The 18991-nt window shown below is 48.2% G+C and overlaps 1 protein-coding gene across 1 annotated transcript in view; it reads left to right on the forward strand.

Moving 5' to 3' along the window:
* The first annotated feature begins 10616 nt into the window (after window positions 1-10616).
* DAG1 (dystroglycan 1 (dystrophin-associated glycoprotein 1)) overlaps window positions 10617-18991 on the forward strand; it is a 15884-nt gene continuing 7509 nt past the window's right edge. The window contains exon 1 of the mRNA XM_009074477.1: window positions 10617-10922. Within this exon, the coding sequence (XP_009072725.1) occupies window positions 10641-10922 (282 nt within the window). The 5' untranslated portion in view covers window positions 10617-10640. The remainder of the gene's footprint in view (window positions 10923-18991) is intronic.

Raw genomic sequence — 18991 nt, forward strand, 5'->3', positions numbered from 1 at the left:
GCTCAGCCTTGCTTTTTAATTTAAATCAATCTTCCTATACCAGAGCAGGTCGGAAGCAGATGGACCTGTGAAGCCACACACTATCTTTGTGCCCTGGTAAAGTTGTGCTGTTGGAGCTCTGTTGCATTTGGACTTTGTCTGTGAAGGAAAGGCTGGTCAGCATGGGCCAGATGTGAGTGTGAAGAGCAGACAGTGTCACTGAAGCAGTCCAGCCCTTTGCTTCTGGTCTCCAGGAAGAGGAAAAGGCATCTATAAAAATGTGCACCTGCAGGAGGAGGTTATTCACTTGATGGCTTTTGGTGACTCCTGAATTTCTGTGGGTTTAAGTGAATATGTTGCCCAGCTGGAAGCTGCTCATCTTCAGGGAGTTAATTCCTCCTCCCAAAGCTTTCTCTGCCTCTGTGACATGGGAGCAATGCTGCTTTGTTTCACAGCTTTTCCATTTTATGGTTGATGGTTAAAGTTGGAAGATTTCTATCTCATTCTGCCAAGAAGTATTTAAAACAGTTTTCACAAGAAACACTGAAAGTTGGAGGTCCATGGCTGATGTCCTGGCTGCTCTGCATCAATCACTGGGGGGTAAATATATTTAAATGAAGAGCTATGGCAGTCTTGCTAGCTGAGTAATAAATCAGGGCTGAGTAACTCCATAAATTTGATCTTAATGCCTTGGCTTGGAGTTGCAGGGTGGGGTGGTAAAGCTGCTGGAACAGCAGCATGTTTCTAAACAGAATGTGCCTGCCCTTAGTTACACTGTCACAAAGAACATGAATACTGCTGCACACACAACTGAAGTGCTGAAAATGGCTTTTGTTGGTGCTGCTTGCCTTGGTTCCTTGTCTCCTCTTAATGTCAGCTGTTTGTGCTTTGCCTCTGCTTGGTGGTAGCAGCAGCAGGTCCTGTGCCCAGCAGTCGAGTCCCTGGCAGATAGGGGAGAGATCTGAAGCTTGCCTTCCATTCTGGTGCTTAGTGCCTCAACTCTGGTGCTGTGACATCGACCTGTAGGAAATTACAGTGCTTGAACACTTTTGAGGACTTGCTCGAAGTACTTCATTATCTGAGGAATTTTGTGGAATATCCAGAAGGTGATTATGAGCCCTTGGAATGTGGCTGCGTGAAGCACTCCAGTCAAACAGCATTTTGAGGTGACTCAGGAGCATTAAATACTCACTAAAACTTCCTTCTTTTCAGGTTTGGGTTTGGTGCCTGTAGCCCTCAGGCTGTGTGTTCCTGGCACTAGAGGATTCCCCTGCCCAGGCTGCCCACACTCAGGTGTTCCTACTCCAGTACCATTAACAAAGCCAGTGTTTGCCTGGTGGCTGCTGCAGTGCCAGTGTGTCCTTCACTAGCCCAAATGCTGTTCTGGTGATGAAAAAAGCACGTCAAAACACAGTCGAGGATTCTGCCACAAGCCCTCTGTCCGGGCTCAGGGGTATGGCCAGAGCAGGAGTCTCAGAAGGGTTTCCTTCAGAACAGGATTTGGAATTATGATCAGGTTCCGAAAGACAGTGATTTGCAGAACTACCCTGCCTGTCAGTTTGTCCTTTGCCCCTCTGATACCTTCTGCTTGCTAATTTGACAGAAGGGACTTTATACCTTATTTATTTAAATTAAATAAATAAAAAATAGGCAGTGGGTAGGTGAGAGAGTTTTGGCTAAAAGGATGCACTGAAGCTCACCTCACTCCTGTGTGACCCGTGTAATGTGCTCTGAATGCCAAACCATGGCAGAAACTCCAGATTTCCTGTCTTGCTGGACCTGGAAGTTTATTCCTCAGCGTCTTTCTCTTTTTGTGTGGACTCTTTAGTACTTAGTAAGAGAAAATGTCCAGTGGAAGTTTCCTCTCTAATTAGGATATTTATTGTTTCTCTTCCATATGGATTCTCTGAAGCTTCATAAGGGGTTTTGTTCAGCCTCTAATTCAATGAAGAATTCAAGCAAGAGGTGTAGATCTTTTTAGCCTCGTTGGTTTCAGTACTCATGACTACAGCTGAAGAGAACATCTCCTGCACTGTACAGCAGTGCAGCTTAGGGAGGGAGTGTTTTTCCAGGCTGAGATTTCAAGTGTTGCTGGAGACTTGGTCATTAACAGGTGTGAATTAGCCTTGGAACAGCTGGTGGATGGTGAGTGATACCAGGGGACAGGACACACAGTGGTGACTGTCACACCAGCTGCTCCTGCACGTGTCCTTTAGCACTTGCTGGGGAACGATCTGCCTGCTCAGGAACACAAGATTGGGCTCCAGTGCCTCATAGTTTTCACATCTAAAAGTGACATCTTGTGTCTTACTTTTCACTTTTTTCTGCTTTCTTGCCTTGTTGTCGGGTGCCTTAGCTGCCAGTGCAGTGTCCTCTATCCTGGCTCTCCCAGGGAATGGCTTCTGCTTTTCTGTGGCATATTGGTCTTCATTGCAGAATGAACAACAAATTCATTCAGTGTTGTTATTTACTTACAGAAGAGAAAGTTGGAGTCAAAAATACCTATTTTATCTTGGTGTCTGAGTCCTGGTTTTTACTAAATCTTGGAAACCTATAAAGCATTTGTATGTGTGTATTTATATATGCACATCTGTTGTGTTTATCTTCAAAATAAGCATTTTTATGGCATTTGTATGGGAGGAGATCTTAGTCCCATATTTTTTTTCCCCATAAACTTTTGAGTTAAATTTCCTGTGGATTTTAGTACTAGCTTTAGCTTACATTGCCTTAAACATAGAATTAAATATTAAACTTTTTGTACACTCTTGCTCTGTTTCCAGACAAAACCAGAAGTCATAACTAGAGTTTTTAGGGACTTTGACTGTGTGCACACTGGAAACCCAAGTGAAGCCAAAGCCATGTTACACTGCATGCCCTGAGGCAAACAGATCCATGCTCTGCCCTTCTACAGATGCATATTTAGCCTATATGCCCTTTCCAGTAACAACCGGACGAGATGCCTGGAGAGGAATGCGAATCATCATGTCCCTGAATGCCGTCCCGGGATGAAGTGCTGCTTGAGCCAGAAATGCTGCCTTGGTAACTCTGCCTTCTATAAAATTGTCCTGTCCCACCCTTGTGGGTTTTTTTAAGCCCACATGAAGTTTTAACACTCATGTTCACAACATCTTTGTGTCTTTGAGAAAACCCATTTTGTTTGGGTTTGAGCCTGATTTCGGCTGATTTGGTTTCTGGTCCTTTTATTAGAGAAGGGCGTGGGCTCTTGTGCCCCATCTCCCTTGTGCCCCTCTCCCATCTTCCTTCGGGGAGGATCCATTTTATACCTTTGATTCCCATTGGTTTTCTCCACCAGCCCTCCCTTAAGATGGGGCTAGCTCACAGAATATGAGCAGTGTTGGGTGACACAGCTGAAGCTGTCCCTCTGCTTTGTCTTGTTGATGAATGTTTATATGCTAATTTTTTCCTGGCTGCTGGCAGTAAGCAATGGCAGTTCTACCTGGCTGAGATGTTTGTAATTACAGGGGAAAAAATGATCACTGGGGCCTTCTAAATACTGGGGAAGAAAATAATATGAGTTTCAACTGAATGCACTTGAAGATATGATCTGAGTTGGCAGTCTGGGAATGACAAAGTGGAGGAAGGGGTTGATTGTGGTTGCTGAAACTTTCATCAAAGAGTCAGAAGTGTTGCCTAGCCAAGATCTGCAGCTGCTGGTCAGTACCACAGGTCAGGTGCAGTGCATGCTCAAGGCATGGCTTGAGCACAGGACAAGTAGCACACGTGGGCTGCAAGGGGCCACTCAGGCAGGATGGATGAGCAGGGAGACATGTGGATGATCTTCCAGCAAATGTCAGTGTGCAAGTGCATAGTCAGGAGGCACTTGTGGGTACCATAGTCATCCCGTCTTGCCTCCCCAGGGCTGCAGGAAGCTGGGGAAGGTGCTGCCTCCATAACAAATCTTACCACTTTACCTCACAGGAGAAATGTGCTCTGCAGCAAAAGAAAACCACTCTCTGCATCCAGCTGGCAGAAGGGCTCTGGTGTTCTTTGTGCTTCTGCTGCTGCTCTGCAGGAGTGCCCCTGGCTGGGAGTCTGCGGACTGCTGGTGCTGATTCTTCCCCTGCACAGCTCTTGCTGGAAGGAGGGCTACTGGGAGCATATCCTCTGTGCTTACCTCTTCCAAGGCAAGAAGTCTTCCTGAGAGTGGAGTCCCAGGGCAGAACTGTGGTCCAGCTTCTGAACAAGCAGATGCAATACAGGGAAAAAAAGGAAAATTATGCTTTTTGAATATTTTCTTGCAATCTCAAAGCTGTAGTTTTCAAGCAACAGGTTATGGAAGTAGCAGAAAGCTTCCTCTTAGCTATAGGAAAGTTAAATGCCTCAGTGCTTGCTCTAGCAGAATACAAACCACTGTGAGGTGTCAGTCGCTGTGGCCACTTTCCACGTGAGTGTCATGAATCTGCCTGTAGCATGTGTGACTTGAAAGCAACAAGTTGGTGGCAGTTTGCAGCCGCATTCCCCATCCGCAGGAGGTTGCTGCTATTTTCCTGCCCAGCATACATTTTTAGCACTGCTGTTTAAAGTTTGTTTGGGTTTGGTTTTTTCCCCTAGATTGTTTTTTAGTGTCAGAGTTTCCTGTTACTGACACCAGATGTGCTTGGAGACAAGCAATACAGAAATACAATAAGGGACGAGGCTGAAAAAAGCAGCTATTTTGGGGATATGTCCTTTGGACTGGGTGTCACTTCTGGCTGTTTAAGGTGGTGACAATACACAGTGGGCACATCTGCTGAAGAGCATGTTGAGATGTAGTTTAGGGTGAAGAATTGAGTACAGCTTGGTTGGTACCTCCTGGGTTGATGGTATCTGTGGTGACCAGCTATTGATGTCAAACTTGTCCACCGGTGGTGGGGGCAGAGTGTGGAAAGGGCTCCCTGGGTCTCAGGAGCACTGATGTGGGTTTCCCACTTGGGCAGGTCTCTCTTGCAGTCCAACCTCTGATGGTGAACTGCCTGCTGCCTTGGGTTTGATGCACATGTGGCTACGAGTAGGCAGCTGTGAGTGCAGCATTAAGCCAGAAACTTGTGCATGAACTGGTCTTTCAGAGACATCCAGTCCTGGTGTAAGGCCACCATCCCCATAGGTGACTGGCTAGCACTGTGCTGGGCAGGATGCCATCACTCCAAGCACTGTGTAGTGGGGAGCTATGGCTAGCAGTGAATCTTCCATCTTCTGCCTGGCCTCTTCCCTCACAGCAGCCGTGTGCCCTTATTCTTTGTGTGACCCAAGCATTTCTGTGTAGCTGCCCTGCTGCACATTCCTTTCCATAGCTCATCCCAGGCACAGCAGCGTCTGGAGCCTGGGTCATCTATGACTGTACATGGCTGAGGCCACTGAGATTGGAAATAGCCTCAAGAGCCATTTGCAGCAGTTGCCATAGACTATAATGTAGACTATTGGAGAGGCTGCTGCCTTTGTTTCAGGGTGCGTCCGGAGCTGGGCAGGCACAGAAACTCTTACTGTTTTCTAAATTTCACGCTCCGGAGTGTTCTTTGTGCATATAACATCTCAGGCTTGCAAGCTAGCATGCTCTTGGACTTGAGGAGACTGTATCTGTTAGTTCATAAACTTGGTGGATGGGCTGCTTTGCCCATGTGCTGCCTCTGAGCTGTTTCTCCCTTCTGCCCCCCTTCCCAGACTCCTTTAGCACAGCACAGATGTACACAGAGCACCAGCTGCCTCTGCCTGGACCGTGCCACCAGGCTAGCACTGTGGGGCCTGCTGTCATGTTTTGGACCAGGGAGCACATACAGCAGTGCCATCTTTGCCTGTCTGTCTGGGGACCTTGGATTTTATCATTCCTGAAAAGCGTGCAGTAGCTGATGGGACTTGGCCAGAGATCCTCCTGTGGAAACATGCACAGGGGTTCTGTGTAGGGACAATAGCTCTGCTCTGGAAAGTTGCACTGGTGCTTTTTAGTCAAGACTGAGTTTGCTTACTTAGAGAAAGGCCACTTGTTTAACACTTCCTTTAATGAGGATATCGGTAAATAAGCCATCAGGTAAGTGAGATTCCTCCTCGCTCTTAAATACCTTCTTAACTGGAGTCAAGAATTGCACGCCAGTTACTTGAGCCTTCTGCACGCTCAGCTCAGTGGCATTAATATGCTAGCGGTGATTAATTACCACAGCCCGGTGATGTGACTGTGTGCTCGAGCAATTGGATTAAACACAGCTGGACAGAGACTTCACTTTCACTGGTTCTTGTTGAAGTGGTGGCATAAGTGGCCACAGAGAAAGAGTGATTTCTAGGGCAGCCAAGATTCTCCGGCTGGGGCACTTCCCCTGGTCCCACTCTCCTGATCATGTGGTGGGGAGAAGGAAAGGTCTCTGGGAAGATGCCTGGCTGGAAGTAGCTACTGTATCCTGCTCTCAGTCCTTCCTTTCAGTCCCACTTTCTATCGGCACTGTTGTGTGTTCCTGGTTAAAGGAGGTGCAGCATCTCTGTACTGCATCAGTGGGCCTCATAGCTGCATGGAAAAAGAGCAGGCTCTGGCATTGCCTTGACAAGTCAGCATCATATCAAGTGCAGCATCATATCAACATAACTTCACCAGGCAGGCCCAGTTCTGTGTCTCTGCAAAATGGGGGTTTGGCACTCGAGATCAGGAATCAACCTTGGCACATGCACCAAGCACTAGGACTGAAGCAGATGTTGATACTGACTTTGATGTTTCATCCAATGCTCTGGAGGCTCAAACTTGAGACCAAAAGAGCTCTCACAGAAGCAGGAGAATAGAGAGAAAGTCACTTCTCTCTGAAGATCAGACGGAATGAAACATCCTGAAACTCAGGACTAACCCAAACCTTTGTGTTTGTTCTGTAAAATTGGGCAGTGCAGATCCTGCTGGAAGGAGGAGCATGGTGCCATGTAGACAAGCTAGGGTGGTCTAGCCTTCCCTTGTAACTAAGTAAGTTGGCTGTATGACCCGATGCTTCCCAGAGATCAGCAGAAGTCCACCTGCAAAATTCCATCAGTGTTTTGGTCCTGTTTTGAGTTTATGGGAAACTGTGTGAAGCATTGAGGTTTTTGCTCCCAGAGACCTCCATCTCTGTGCCACTCACCCATCATTTTGCCCCTGACTTGTTCCATATAAAACTGGGATGATGTGTCAAACGAGCAACTCAGGGTAGTACCATGTGAGATGGCGTAGGCTTTCCAACTTGACATAGGCACCAGGTAGGTCCCCAGCGCTTATTCCAGCCTTGTAGCTGTTTGCTCTGTTTTAGAGCTGCATCCAGACCCGTGGTGCTGGTGGCCATTGGACTCACAGAGCAGCACTACTGGCTTTAGGCAGGGAACTTGCTATCCCAAAAAGCATCTGCTGTGCCATGTGGACCTCCACACTGTAGGGCAGTGCCTTGTACAGCTCTACGGATAGGTGGAACCACCCTGCCTTTCCTCCTTAGCACACACTGTGAGAGTCTGGCATTATGTCAGCTTCTGTTCATTGTGTGGTGAGGTGGAGCCATGTTAAGAGAATTTTTTTTGGTAGCACAAGTTTGTTCTCAGCTCTTCTGTTTGTTCTTTGTTATCAGCTACCGAATTCTTCCTATACCTTTTGCATGCTCCACTTCCATACTCTGAGCCTGTTCTTTGGTAGTTCCCCTAAAATGAAACTTTGAATTCTGCAACCAGCAAGTGTCATGTGAGCAGTTAATGGGCAGTGGGTGAGTTGCTGGGCTGAAGGGCACATTGGGCAGTTTGTTGCCTGCTCCGCTAAGTGTTCATGGAATAGTGGACGACTTCATCTTCGTCTCCTGTCTGCCACAATATCAAGAACCAGCTTCTTTCTGCCCAAATACTGCACTCCATCCAACAAAATTGCCCCAGGCCTGATCATGTCACTTGGCTGAGCAACACAAAGCTGCACCACACTCATGCACAAGCTCCGCTGGAGTGTGACAGGACAGGGGCAGGAGCTGGCCTGAAGATACAGTGCCAAACCTCTCCAGGTGCCTTTACAGGTCTGTGTGGTTGTATGCTGTGTTCTGACTGTCTAGGGTGCTTCCCCTCTGCTCTGGTGTGAATGCTCAGTGCAGCAGTGAGAGGCAGCCACGTTTCCATGCTGATAGCATCTTGGCCCTGCAGCAGCCACAGGTTGTTGCCTCATCCAACCCCTGGCTACAAGTCTTGGATCCTGCCTGTACTTGCCGTACACATCAGGACTTTCCAATGAGCAGTGTTCAGAAGTACCTCGCGGACAAGGCGTCATCACTGCAGTGATGGGGGGGTGAAGGTGGTTCGTTCTGCTTTTTAAGGCACTGTGCAGGGATGAGAGTCCCCTGATATCCTGCTGTGGTGATTAGTGGCCTCCTCAGGACCTCTGCTTCATATCTGTAGCTGACTCACACAGCCTGTTGGATATTCTCCACCAGTCACCTACTGTGGTAGTGGTCTATCTGCTGAAGTGACTCTAGGTTCATCAATTGACGTGTGTCAGATCCTCCTCTGACCATGCAGGGAGCTGGTAGGAGAGATGTGCACTGTAGGGAGTGTGACTGGTCTTTATCCTCCAGCCAGTTCATGAGGATAACCTCTGGAGAATCAGCTCAGGCACCTCAATCTGGGTGAAAGACCATCAGGTGCTCAAGTTACCTTTGGAAGAGCCTGGCCTTGACCTCTCTATTTTTTCTTCTTGTGTATTCCTGTCCCAGTCAGCTCAGACAGTTGGAAGCACAAGAGCAGTGGGGGATTGAACTTTCTTGTAGTGTTGGCCATGGGAACCCATCGTGGTTCCCAGCAATGTTATTCTGCCTCTGCTGTCTCTTCTGCCTTTTACATGAGACAGGTTTTCCACAGCTGACAGCCGGTCAGGTCAGATATCTGCCTCATGGATGCTGTAACCAGCGGTTATTGCATTCAACTCATAATTCCTGCTACTTGCAGCCCTCTTTTCCAGCTGCAGCTGTGCCCTGGGCCTGTTATCATGTGATGGGAGGTGTCAGTCCCTCTGCATGAGTGGTTTATCATGAAGGGCTCATCAAGGGGTGCAGATGTGCAGGTCCTTGCGTGCTGCCTCTCAGCTTTTCGAGAGTGCATGCTTTAGGGTGAGCACCCAAATCTTGTCTTTCCTGTTATTCCTAGACCCTGCTGTGGTAGCCTTGGGCTTGAGTGCCTGCTTGGGCAGACCCTCTGCCTGCTTCTGCTCGCCCAGGGTGGGCAATATACCCTGCCTGGCCACAGTACAGTGGGTTAGCTCAGTTCTGTCCTGCTGCTTCAGGAGCTCTGCAAAGGAAACAAGCAGGGGAATTTCCCTTCCCACACAGACTGTCTCCAGGGTCTCTTGGGACAGCCTGATGTGCATCATGCAGCACAAATGGAACAGGCTAAAATAAATCAGAGGACTGGGAGCCAGAAGTTGGGCTAGGCCTGCTCTGAGAATTTGGAGCCACTTTGCTCTCAACCTGGAACAAAGGAGTTAGTTTGAGGCATGAGTGCCTGGCCTGGGGAAGTCCAGTCCTGTGTTCCTGGGGTATGCCAACACCCACTTGATGTGTGTGTCTGTCCTCCCATCGTGCAAAATCCGCTGTACCCGTCATTACTTACAGGTTAGTTACAAAGGGCTGTGCTGGCTGCAAACCAAGATTCCAAGTGATTCTGCCCTATTCCATGAAATCATTGTTCTCCTGCAAACAGGCTGTGAGGAGAAACATGGGGTTGTGTACGAATTTGTGACTCTGTGTGCCATGGCTGAACACAGTCTGAATGAAGAAGCAGCTAGGGAAGCAAAGGATAATGCACCAAAGGAACAGAGAAGACCTGTAATTCAGGAGAGCAGAGGGGTGGGGATGGTGCGGGGCAAATGAAATAGGGAAACAATAAAGTGAAGGAGAGAGTGGAGAAGTGCTGTCAGAGTGAAGCGACAGGCAAGCTGAGCATGCAGGAGGGAGCTGGATGGCAGGTTGTGTAGCTTGCTCCAGTCTGATCTGGGGGTGCATATTGTGGGCCCCCTGATCAAGTCTAAACACTCTAATACCAAAAGCTGGACCTGAGATGAGACCTGGCTTGAAAACCAGGCTCATGAATCAGAGGAGCAGAAACATCTGTCATTTATCAAGCCATCAGGATGGCAGCTTTGGTACTCCAAAGGTTTCTTGGGATCTTCCTCCTAGGTAACTGGCATTTAAATCCACTGATCCCCCAGCCTGACTTCAGCTTGCCTTGAAAGGTCAACTATTATCACTGTGCTTGGTTTCAGCTTCCTTTGTATCTGCCCTGCATACCTACCTGTAACTATCTCAAGATGCTGTGGCTCCAGAACAGCAGAAACACAGCTGTGTATATGGAAAAGCAGGAGGATCTTTTTTCTCTGAAGATGCTGTATGTCAGAACAGAAGCTGAGAAGCTCTTGCTCTATTTAATGGTAGTGGTAACTTGCAGTTAAATCAAAAAGCTGAAGCACAGAGGGCTGTGTGGCTGGTAGCCCTCTGCCCGTTGCAAGGTTTACGTGTGTTGGCTAGCTGGCTCGGGTATTATAATTAATGTGCTCATAGGTCTCCTATATCCAACCAGGTTCCCAGGACTCCTAGGATGAGGCTGCTGTGAAAGACTGGTGGACCCTGCCTCTGCTGCAGTGCCTGCAGATTCCCTGTGATCCCCTTTCCAGTGGAGCACCGTTGCTGAGGCTGCCAGGAAGAATGACTGTTGGATGCCTACTGCAGCCCCCTTTCCTGGGGAGGACTTGGCTCCCCATGCTGCTGCTGGCAGCCTCTGCTCACTGCCACTGGCCCAGTGAGCCAGCAGAAGTGGTTCGGGACTGGGAAAACCAGCTGGAGGCTTCCATGCACTCTGTGCTCTCAGACCTTCGGGAGACTGTGCCAGCTGTGGTGGGCATACCAGACAGCTCTGCAGTGGTGGGACGCTACTTCAGAGTCTCCATCCCCACGGATTTAATTGCTTCCAATGGAGAAGTTGTTCAGGTGAGAAACGACATTCTCTGAGGCTCGTTTTCTGTTTTGTGCAGGAGTTGAGCAAGTCACCCCACTAATGGGCTGGGTCATGAGGGTGGCTGGGAAACAGCCTCAAGGTTTTGTAGGACTACAGGAGAAGGATTTCTTTTTTTTAAAAAAAATAACGTCCTCCTGTCAATACAAAGTTATTTTCTTGTGTAAAAAGAGAAGAGACTCTTCGGGGATGATTATAGTCATATTTTGTTGGCTGTATTTAAACTGTGAGAGGCTCTGCCCCTGGAATGATTTGTGAGTAGTTGTGGCACATTTGTGAGGGGATGTTGCCTAGGGATCTGGGGAGCCACAGATTCCCTGGAATTGCTGCACAGGCTTGAGAAGTTTGCTTCATTGTGGTAACAAAACACTGCCAGACAAACAGGCCCTGTTCTGCCAGATGAGCTGTGGGCTGCCTGTGACACAGTCTTTCCTGTCCTCACTCTCTTGGGAAATATGGGAGTCTTTCCCATTATCTGACTTACCCTCAAACTGCTGGCACTGCAGACACCTGAAAACTGAATTTTGGAATCAGTCCTGATGGCAGGAGAGTGTTAGAATAGCCCAGAGGAGCCGAACACAGGTGTGCTCATCTTTAGTCCTTTCCTGGGAGGGTTTACTTCATGTGAAGTTCAGAAAATTCTGTTCTTTCAATCTCAGGAATTATTTTTCAAAGAGCAAAATTGAATAATAGTTTTAAAACCCCATTTTTAGAAAGCATTATAAAAAGGCACACTTCTGCTATGTCTCAGAAGATCAGAGGGAGACGGAGAGTAAGTCTGACATCTCAGCTTCTGCTTGAAGGCAGGTTTAGCTCTGTGTGCTGGCACACAGTTATCCCAATCCAGATAGATGATCCCACTGGCTCCAGTGAGGGTGCCAGACTGCGATGTGCCAGGAGTGGACAGAAAATCTGAAGAGTGCAGCTGTTGTTGACAGAGGGTCAGATGGGGAGGAGGAGGGCAGTTGGAGTTGGAGAAGGGGCTGGGCTGGTCTCAGTGCTGTTGAGGTGACTGAGGCATTGTCGTGGTTTAACCCCAGCAGCAGCCAAGAACCACGCAGCCGCTCACTCACTCCCCCACCAACGGGATGGGGGAGTGAATCAGAAGGGTAAAAGCTACAAAAACTCATGGGTTGAAATAAGAACCGTTTCATAGAGAAAGCAAAAGCTGCACACACAAGCAAAGCAAAACAAGGAATTAATTCACTGCTTCCCAAAGGCAGGAGGTGTTTAGCCATCTCCAGGAGAGCAGGGCCCATCACACATAACAGTTCCTTGGGAAGACAGACGCCATCACTCCAGATGTCTCCCCTTCCTCCTTCTTCCTCCCACCTTATATACTGAGCATGATGTCCTATGGTATGGAATATCCCTTTGGTCAGTTTAAGTCACCTGTCCCAGCTGTGTCTCCTCCCAGTCTCCCATGCATCCCCAACTTCCTTGTCAGTGTGGCAGTACGGAAAGCAGCAAAGGCCTTGGCTCTGAGTAAGCTCTGCTCAGCAATAACAAAAACATCTTTGCATTATCAACTCTGTGTTCTGCACAAAACCCAAACATAGCCCCATACTAGCCTCTGCGAAGAAAGTTAACTCTACTTCAGCTCAAACCAGCACAGGCATCTGCCCAGCATTGCCCACCACCTGTGTTCAGAGTACAGGGCACCTGTACACTGGGCTGCCAGAGCCCACGTGGGTGCAGTGAGCCTAAGATCTTGGGTCACAGAAAGGATAACTTTGGTTTGGGATTTTGCATCCCAGTGGCTTGTTCTGGTGTTGTCTAGTAGCTACTTTGATTGCAGAAATAATTGTCAGTGTTTGTATAACACTGCAGCTTCCTCTATTGTCTTTTCCTGGCACAGAACTCACCTGTGACAGAGTAGCCCCAGAGTAACTCCCCTCCAGAGTAGCTGCAGGAAAATCCTGATAGATTATTTCCACCCCACCTGATGGCTTCGGACAATACCTCTGCCATGTTGGTGTGAGGTGTATTGGCTAACATCAATGTTCCAGGAGAGCCTGGAATGGACTGGGCTGGAGCAGAACCCAGCAGATGCTGATTGTGTAGTTCAGCAAATGCCGGGAGCGATTTTCACACTTGACCCTGGGCTTATCCAACTGCATGTTGCATCTGTTCACCTTGAAATTGATTTTAAAAGTGCAGCAGGCTCTCACTTAGCTGCTGTCTCTGGAAGGGCTCTCCTTGCAGAGAATGCCTGTTGGCTGCTAAGCACAGATGACCTTTGCTATGGGTTTTTGATTCCTAGCTAGTGAGAACTGCGTAGGCAATTTTGAGTGCTGGGGTACATTTTTGTTTCACTGGAAAGTTTCAGGGCAAATTGCTCTCGTCTCTTTCTCAGGCTGCCTTGCATTTCTCAGCTGGAGCAGTAAAAGCATGATACTTCCAGATCTTGCTAACTGGTGTTCTTAAACTCTACTAAGAAAGAATAAGGGCTATGCCCTCTGAGGTGGGTCAGAGTTTACAGTGAGATGTGGTTGCCTATATTCTGTCCACTTAAGTTTCAAAGAAATTGGCTATAATTTAATTTTGAAAAAAAAAAAAAGAAGCAGCTGACAGTTCATGTACCCAGTCTTGCAGGAGCTTCCCACTGGAGTCTGGAGAAGGTATGATTGCTTCATTTCTAGATGATTCCCACCAATTTTTTTCTAGGCTTAGTTTGTGTTGTGGTGGAGATTGCCTTGAAGCTCCTTTTCAGACCCTGTTCCTGCTTGGTAGCACATTCCAGCCAGCTGTAAACAAAACACTTTTCTCTGCAAACTTGTTTGTGGGATGGAAACAATGCCAGGCATCTGCAGTGTGGCGGAGGAGTGCCCCGCAGGCATGCACTCCTGCACAGTCAGTTATGTGCTCCTGAGAGCAGTCATCAGTGTTTCCCTGCCACCCCCAAGCAGCTGGAGAACAGGTGAGATTTTATGGTTAAGGACAAGGCAAGTTTATTCTAATGCGCTCAAGCTGCTCGGAAAAGAAGTAAAAAACTGACACGTGTCTTAATTTCAGAGGCTTGTTTACATGTTGCTCAGATCCAGCTGCCAGCATGGGGTTGTGGCCTTGGTAACTCACTGTCCCTGTGCCTTGTTTTCCCAAGCAGGTGCCTTGGTGAGGCATTGTCATGACCTTTGAAGGGTAGCTGCAGCTTTAGGTATTCTAGCTGTTGAATTTGGCAGCAGCTTGGTTCAGATGCTGTCCTCCAGCTTCCTCACTACAGCAAGGCTTCTCACTGCAAGATACTCTCCTGCTGTCTGAAGGTGTCATGGAAATTAAAGCTCCTGGCTGTGCCTTCCCAAAAGGCACCTTGCAGCCCTTTCTGCTGTGTTTGACACCAAAACCTTGGCATTTTTGCAAGAGTTGGGTTAAAACACTTATTCTCCCCATGTCATGAAGCCTCCTTGCCATGCAGACAGGTAGTGCGAGGCTGTGCAGGTTTCCACAGGCTCGTGGCAGGTGCTGGCTGGGACTGGATGACTGTGGGTGTTGGTGCTGCTACCCTCACCAGTTGTTGATTCCTTACCCTATTTCCGCTGAGAACTGTGTGGAGTCTGACCTGTTACCTCTCAGCTGTGTCCTGTCGAAGAACAAATCATATTCAGGTCAAAGACCAGTTGGATTTCCTGTTCCTGCCACTTGCATTTGAAGCTGCTCCAGAATTTGGCTGCTCTGATTAAAAATGCAGCTTCTAGCCTAAATTTGGAGATGGCTAGAAATATTTATATGTGCTGCCCTTTAGCTTATATCAATTCTACTTTCATAATATTTGCTTCCTTTATCTGTATTTATAAGTGACAGGCATGTTCCCCATCTTGATTTTATTAGGTTAAACAAGCCAACCTCTTTAGTCTTTATCATAAAATAAGCTTTCTTTCCCTCCCCTCAGCTTTGCAGCTGTCTTCTGTACCTCCTCCAGCTTGAGTTTATTTTTCTTATGTTTGCATGACCACAGCTATACAAAACACTAGATGAAATTTTACCAGAACCTTGTATAAAAGCACCAAAACTTCCTTTTCTCTTCTATAAATAACCTTGTTTGATATATCCTATGATCCTTTGCTTTTCCATGTGTGCTTTGCTTTGGCTCAGACATCTCCCCATCAGCTGAAATATCCAGATGGGTAGTTTTTGCTGCTTCCAGGCCTTGAGGTCCCAGAAGAGGATATGGGATGAGGCGCACGATTTGGGATGGTGGCTGTTGCAGTAAGCGTGGCTCTCTGTCCTCCCACAAGCCAAGATACGATATAAGGATACAATGCCCATAAAGACTTGAGCCCTTGCACACTCTGATATCCTACATGCGTATACCCACAGTATGTAACAACATGCAGTTTAATGGCTTTTGTTTAAAGGTGGGTCTATAAAGCATGCTGGAAGGAGAGAAACTCCTAGTGTGCACTGCTTCCCAAGGCACATCCCTGCAAGAGCAGGAAATTTGCTGTGTCTTCCTTGAAGATCATGTAAAGCTGCTGACCTGCCTTCATCCTGGTAGAGTTCGGTGTGGGATGGATCCCACGGAGCAGATCTGCTGTGGGTTCATAGCCAGTGCTAAGGAGTTCAGGTGAGCACAGCTAAGGCTTTACTATTCCTAGCTCCTGATTATTTTGGAGTTTGAAGTGCACGTTCTCACCAGGGCTCTGTTGGGAAGACAGATACAACATGTAGCAGAGGCCCTGGGAAGCTGTCGCGGTCAGCAAACGTAGCTGGTGGCAAAGTGATTAGAATGACTGAATTAACTCACTCAGCTGTCTTACACAGTGCAGCACAATGCAGTGGGTTTGGGGTTATTGGAGTATTGAATATCCATCTGGGCAAAGAGGAGTCTTGCTGTCATAGAATTAAGTTGGAAAAGGCCTTTAAGATCATCGAGCCAAACCAGTAACCAGCACTGCCAAGTCCAGCACTTAAACTTTCCACGCAGGAGCCTGATTTTCCAATGGTTGTTCGATTTGCTGTCTGCTAAAGTGGCTTTTATCAAACAGCTTTGCTCTCATCAGACTTCAGGAACCTTGTTTTATAAACAGGATCCATGGTGATTGGGTTGCAGGACATGGGTATCTGCTGTCCGGGCTGTGTTGTACTGCATGCGTCTACCCTGCTCCGACCCTGAAGCCAAGGACTGGATGCCAGCCATGAGCCTGCAGTGTCAAGGCACACTTGCTTTCAGGGAAGAAAACCACAAAATACTGATTTTTACTTTTTTTTTTCCCTCTTGCAATGATCTTTATTTCAAAGCATTTTAACGGAATGTGAAATTTATTGTGGCATTTCTCAAAGAAAGAAGACAAGCAAAGAGCACTCCCGAGGGGATGTGCCATCCAGTGGGGTATCTTAAAAGGCTCTCTGTGTCAAAGCTCTTGAGCTTCACTTCGTCCCTGGAGTCCCCAGTTTGCTTAGACTAACTGGGAGGTGTAGCAACAGCCACTATTTACAGCGGAGCACATGGGGATAAATGGCAGTGCCTGGAACAGGTCCAGGCAAAGGAGGACTCGTGCAGGGCTTTGCTTAGCTGTCACACTGCAATCTGAGCGATGAGCTGATAAGATTTGTGGTGGGAGGCTGGGGGGAAGCTTATCTTTTTTCTGCAGCAAGACCGAGTCAGAGAATGTGGCATTTTCAGTGCGCACTTAGTAACAAGCTCTGAATTTGGAGGAGTGGAAAATGTGAGTCGATCTAATTATAAACTGGCTTTTCAGACAGGCTAGGAAGTTCCTTGTTTTGTCCTGCTCTTACAGGCTGTTGCTCTGAGCATCCAGAGAAATGGACCAAAGTGAGAATAATGAGAAGCCTGCAAAGGAGCAGACCTGAGACTGTGGGATCTGGTCTGCCTTTCCTTGCCATGCACTTGAAAGCCAGCTTTCCAGCAATCTGCTGATGGCAGGGATAAATTGCCAGGAGTGGTTTGCTGTGCAGTGGCAGTACTAACCCCCAGCACTTGGCATCCCTGGCTTGTGGTATTTTCGCTTCCCTTTGGCCTTTCACTTCTAAAAAGTCATACTGAAAAAGAAGCCCAACTGAACCTTTATTCTAAGCTGTTTGAGGCTTTTCCTGCCCCATGCTCACCCCCCAAACAAGGGAGAAAGCAGGGTGAGGGCAGCCTGTGCTGACCCCTGCCCTGGCGTGGGCAGGCTGTGCCTTCCCGCTGCAACAGTAAGGCTAAACAAATGCTTCCAAACTGCTTGCATGGACTGATGAAAGGAGGATTTCTTGGGCCACTCAGTGTTTTGTAGTGACCTCCCTGTGAAACAGCTGTTGTGTTCCCTTGCCCAGGCAGAGTGGGACACTGAATGGTGTCCTTATAGCCGACACAGAGGCGCATCTGGAAAAGAAGCCATCATGGCAGGAGTATGTGAGGGTGGCATGAGCTAGGCGTAAGCGCTTAGCCTGCGCCATTGCAGAGCCATTTTACTGACTGTAAAGAAGTTGGCCAGACAAAGCACAGCTCGTGGGGCAGCAGGCTGGATCTGCAGCCAAGGTCTGGGGCTGCTCTCTGTGTGTGAGGCTTCACTCGCCCCGTGAATGACTGGAAAATGCAGATTAGCAGCAAAGATGTAAACTTCTTGTTCAGGTTGCATGAGCACATAAAAGCAGAGGAGCTGCTTCAAGTAACTTTTCTGCCTGGTCCTTCAGACTGAATTTTGAACTTGAAGTAGAGGGCCAGGACCAGTGATGTGGCCTCTGCAGCCTTGTTCTCCCTTGGCTCAGCTTTCTGAGCTGAAAGGTTTGATTTTTTTAAAATTTTTTTTCTTTTTTTTTTTTTTTTTCTAAAGCAACAGCTTCAGTGCATGGAAATATGCAGGAAGAGCTTTGCAGGGCTTTGGCTGGGACCATCTGAGATGTAGGGTTAGTCCAACTGTCCTGACCTACCTATGAACAAAGGAAGCACCAATTACCAGCTGTTCCATGAAGCTTTCGGTCTCTGAATGGACGTGGTGAGCTCCTGCTGGTAGTGAAAAGTCATGTCGCTGAGGCTGACATACTTCTAAGAGCCAGTAAAGTCTCTGGTCTGTTTTTAGACTTCCAGGGGCAGATGCATCTGTGTGAAATGTCCTGCAGCAGCTTGTTGTTGCATGTGAGTTCTTGGGCCTTTCGGCTCAGGCACACAGCAGCCCAGAGGAACACTGTCTGCTGAGAATATCCAAAAGCCCTGGCAGGTATCGGTCCCCTCTGTGGGGAAGCATGTGTGCTGTGATTCCTCCCTGCTCGCTGTGCAAACTACATGCAACTTTCCTTTCTCTAGCCTGAGTTTTTCCCAGTGCGGCGGCATTATAGCTGTGCCCAGTGAGTAGAAGGCTCCAAGAGGTGCCCATCCTCCTTGCACCACTGTTTTCTGGACCTTGTTTGTAGGCATGACCTGTCTGATGTCCGAGTTTGCAGTTCTGTGTATTTGAGGAAAGGAGAGGTGGGTGTAAGATTGGAGGCTCCTCACATCATCTCCTGGGTACATACAGGCAGGCCACCCTGGAAGGACAGTGCCTTGGAGCCAAAGACTCACAGCTTCATAGAATCATGGAATATTCTGAGTTGGAAAGGACCCACCAAGGACCATCGAGTCCAACTCCTGGCCCAGCCCAGGACACCGCCAAAAATCACACCATGTGTCTGAGAGCATTGTCCAAATGTTTCTTGAATTCTGGCAGGCTCTGGCAGCTGTTGTGGTCTAAAGGTTGTCCAGTTTCTGCCTTGCATCATGTTCCCTGACCCAGTGCAGCAGCCTCTGCTGCTGTGGGACCTGCCTGGGGCTGTGGTGCCTGGACAGCTTGGCCCCATGCCTGCGGGCACTGATGCAATCTCTGTACCAGTGAAGAAGAGGAGCATTGTCAATGGACCCACAGGCAGAGCCTGCCTCCCAAAATAAGTACTTGCTTCATCCTCTGTCCTGGAGCCTGCAAGCTCCATGTTCTCAGCACTTCTCCTGGCTCCAGGTCAGCTGTGGCAGCACCGCAGATCATTGCAGTGTCCACAGTTCCAGCAGCACTGGAGTGAATCTGAAGCTAGTGTCTCTATCCCGGCTTGTTTGGCCCATGCAGGATAAGGCAGC

The sequence above is a fragment of the Acanthisitta chloris genome, unplaced genomic scaffold (assembly GCF_000695815.1).
Source record: "Acanthisitta chloris isolate BGI_N310 unplaced genomic scaffold, ASM69581v1 scaffold18605, whole genome shotgun sequence".
Lineage (NCBI taxonomy): Eukaryota > Metazoa > Chordata > Aves > Passeriformes > Acanthisittidae > Acanthisitta > Acanthisitta chloris.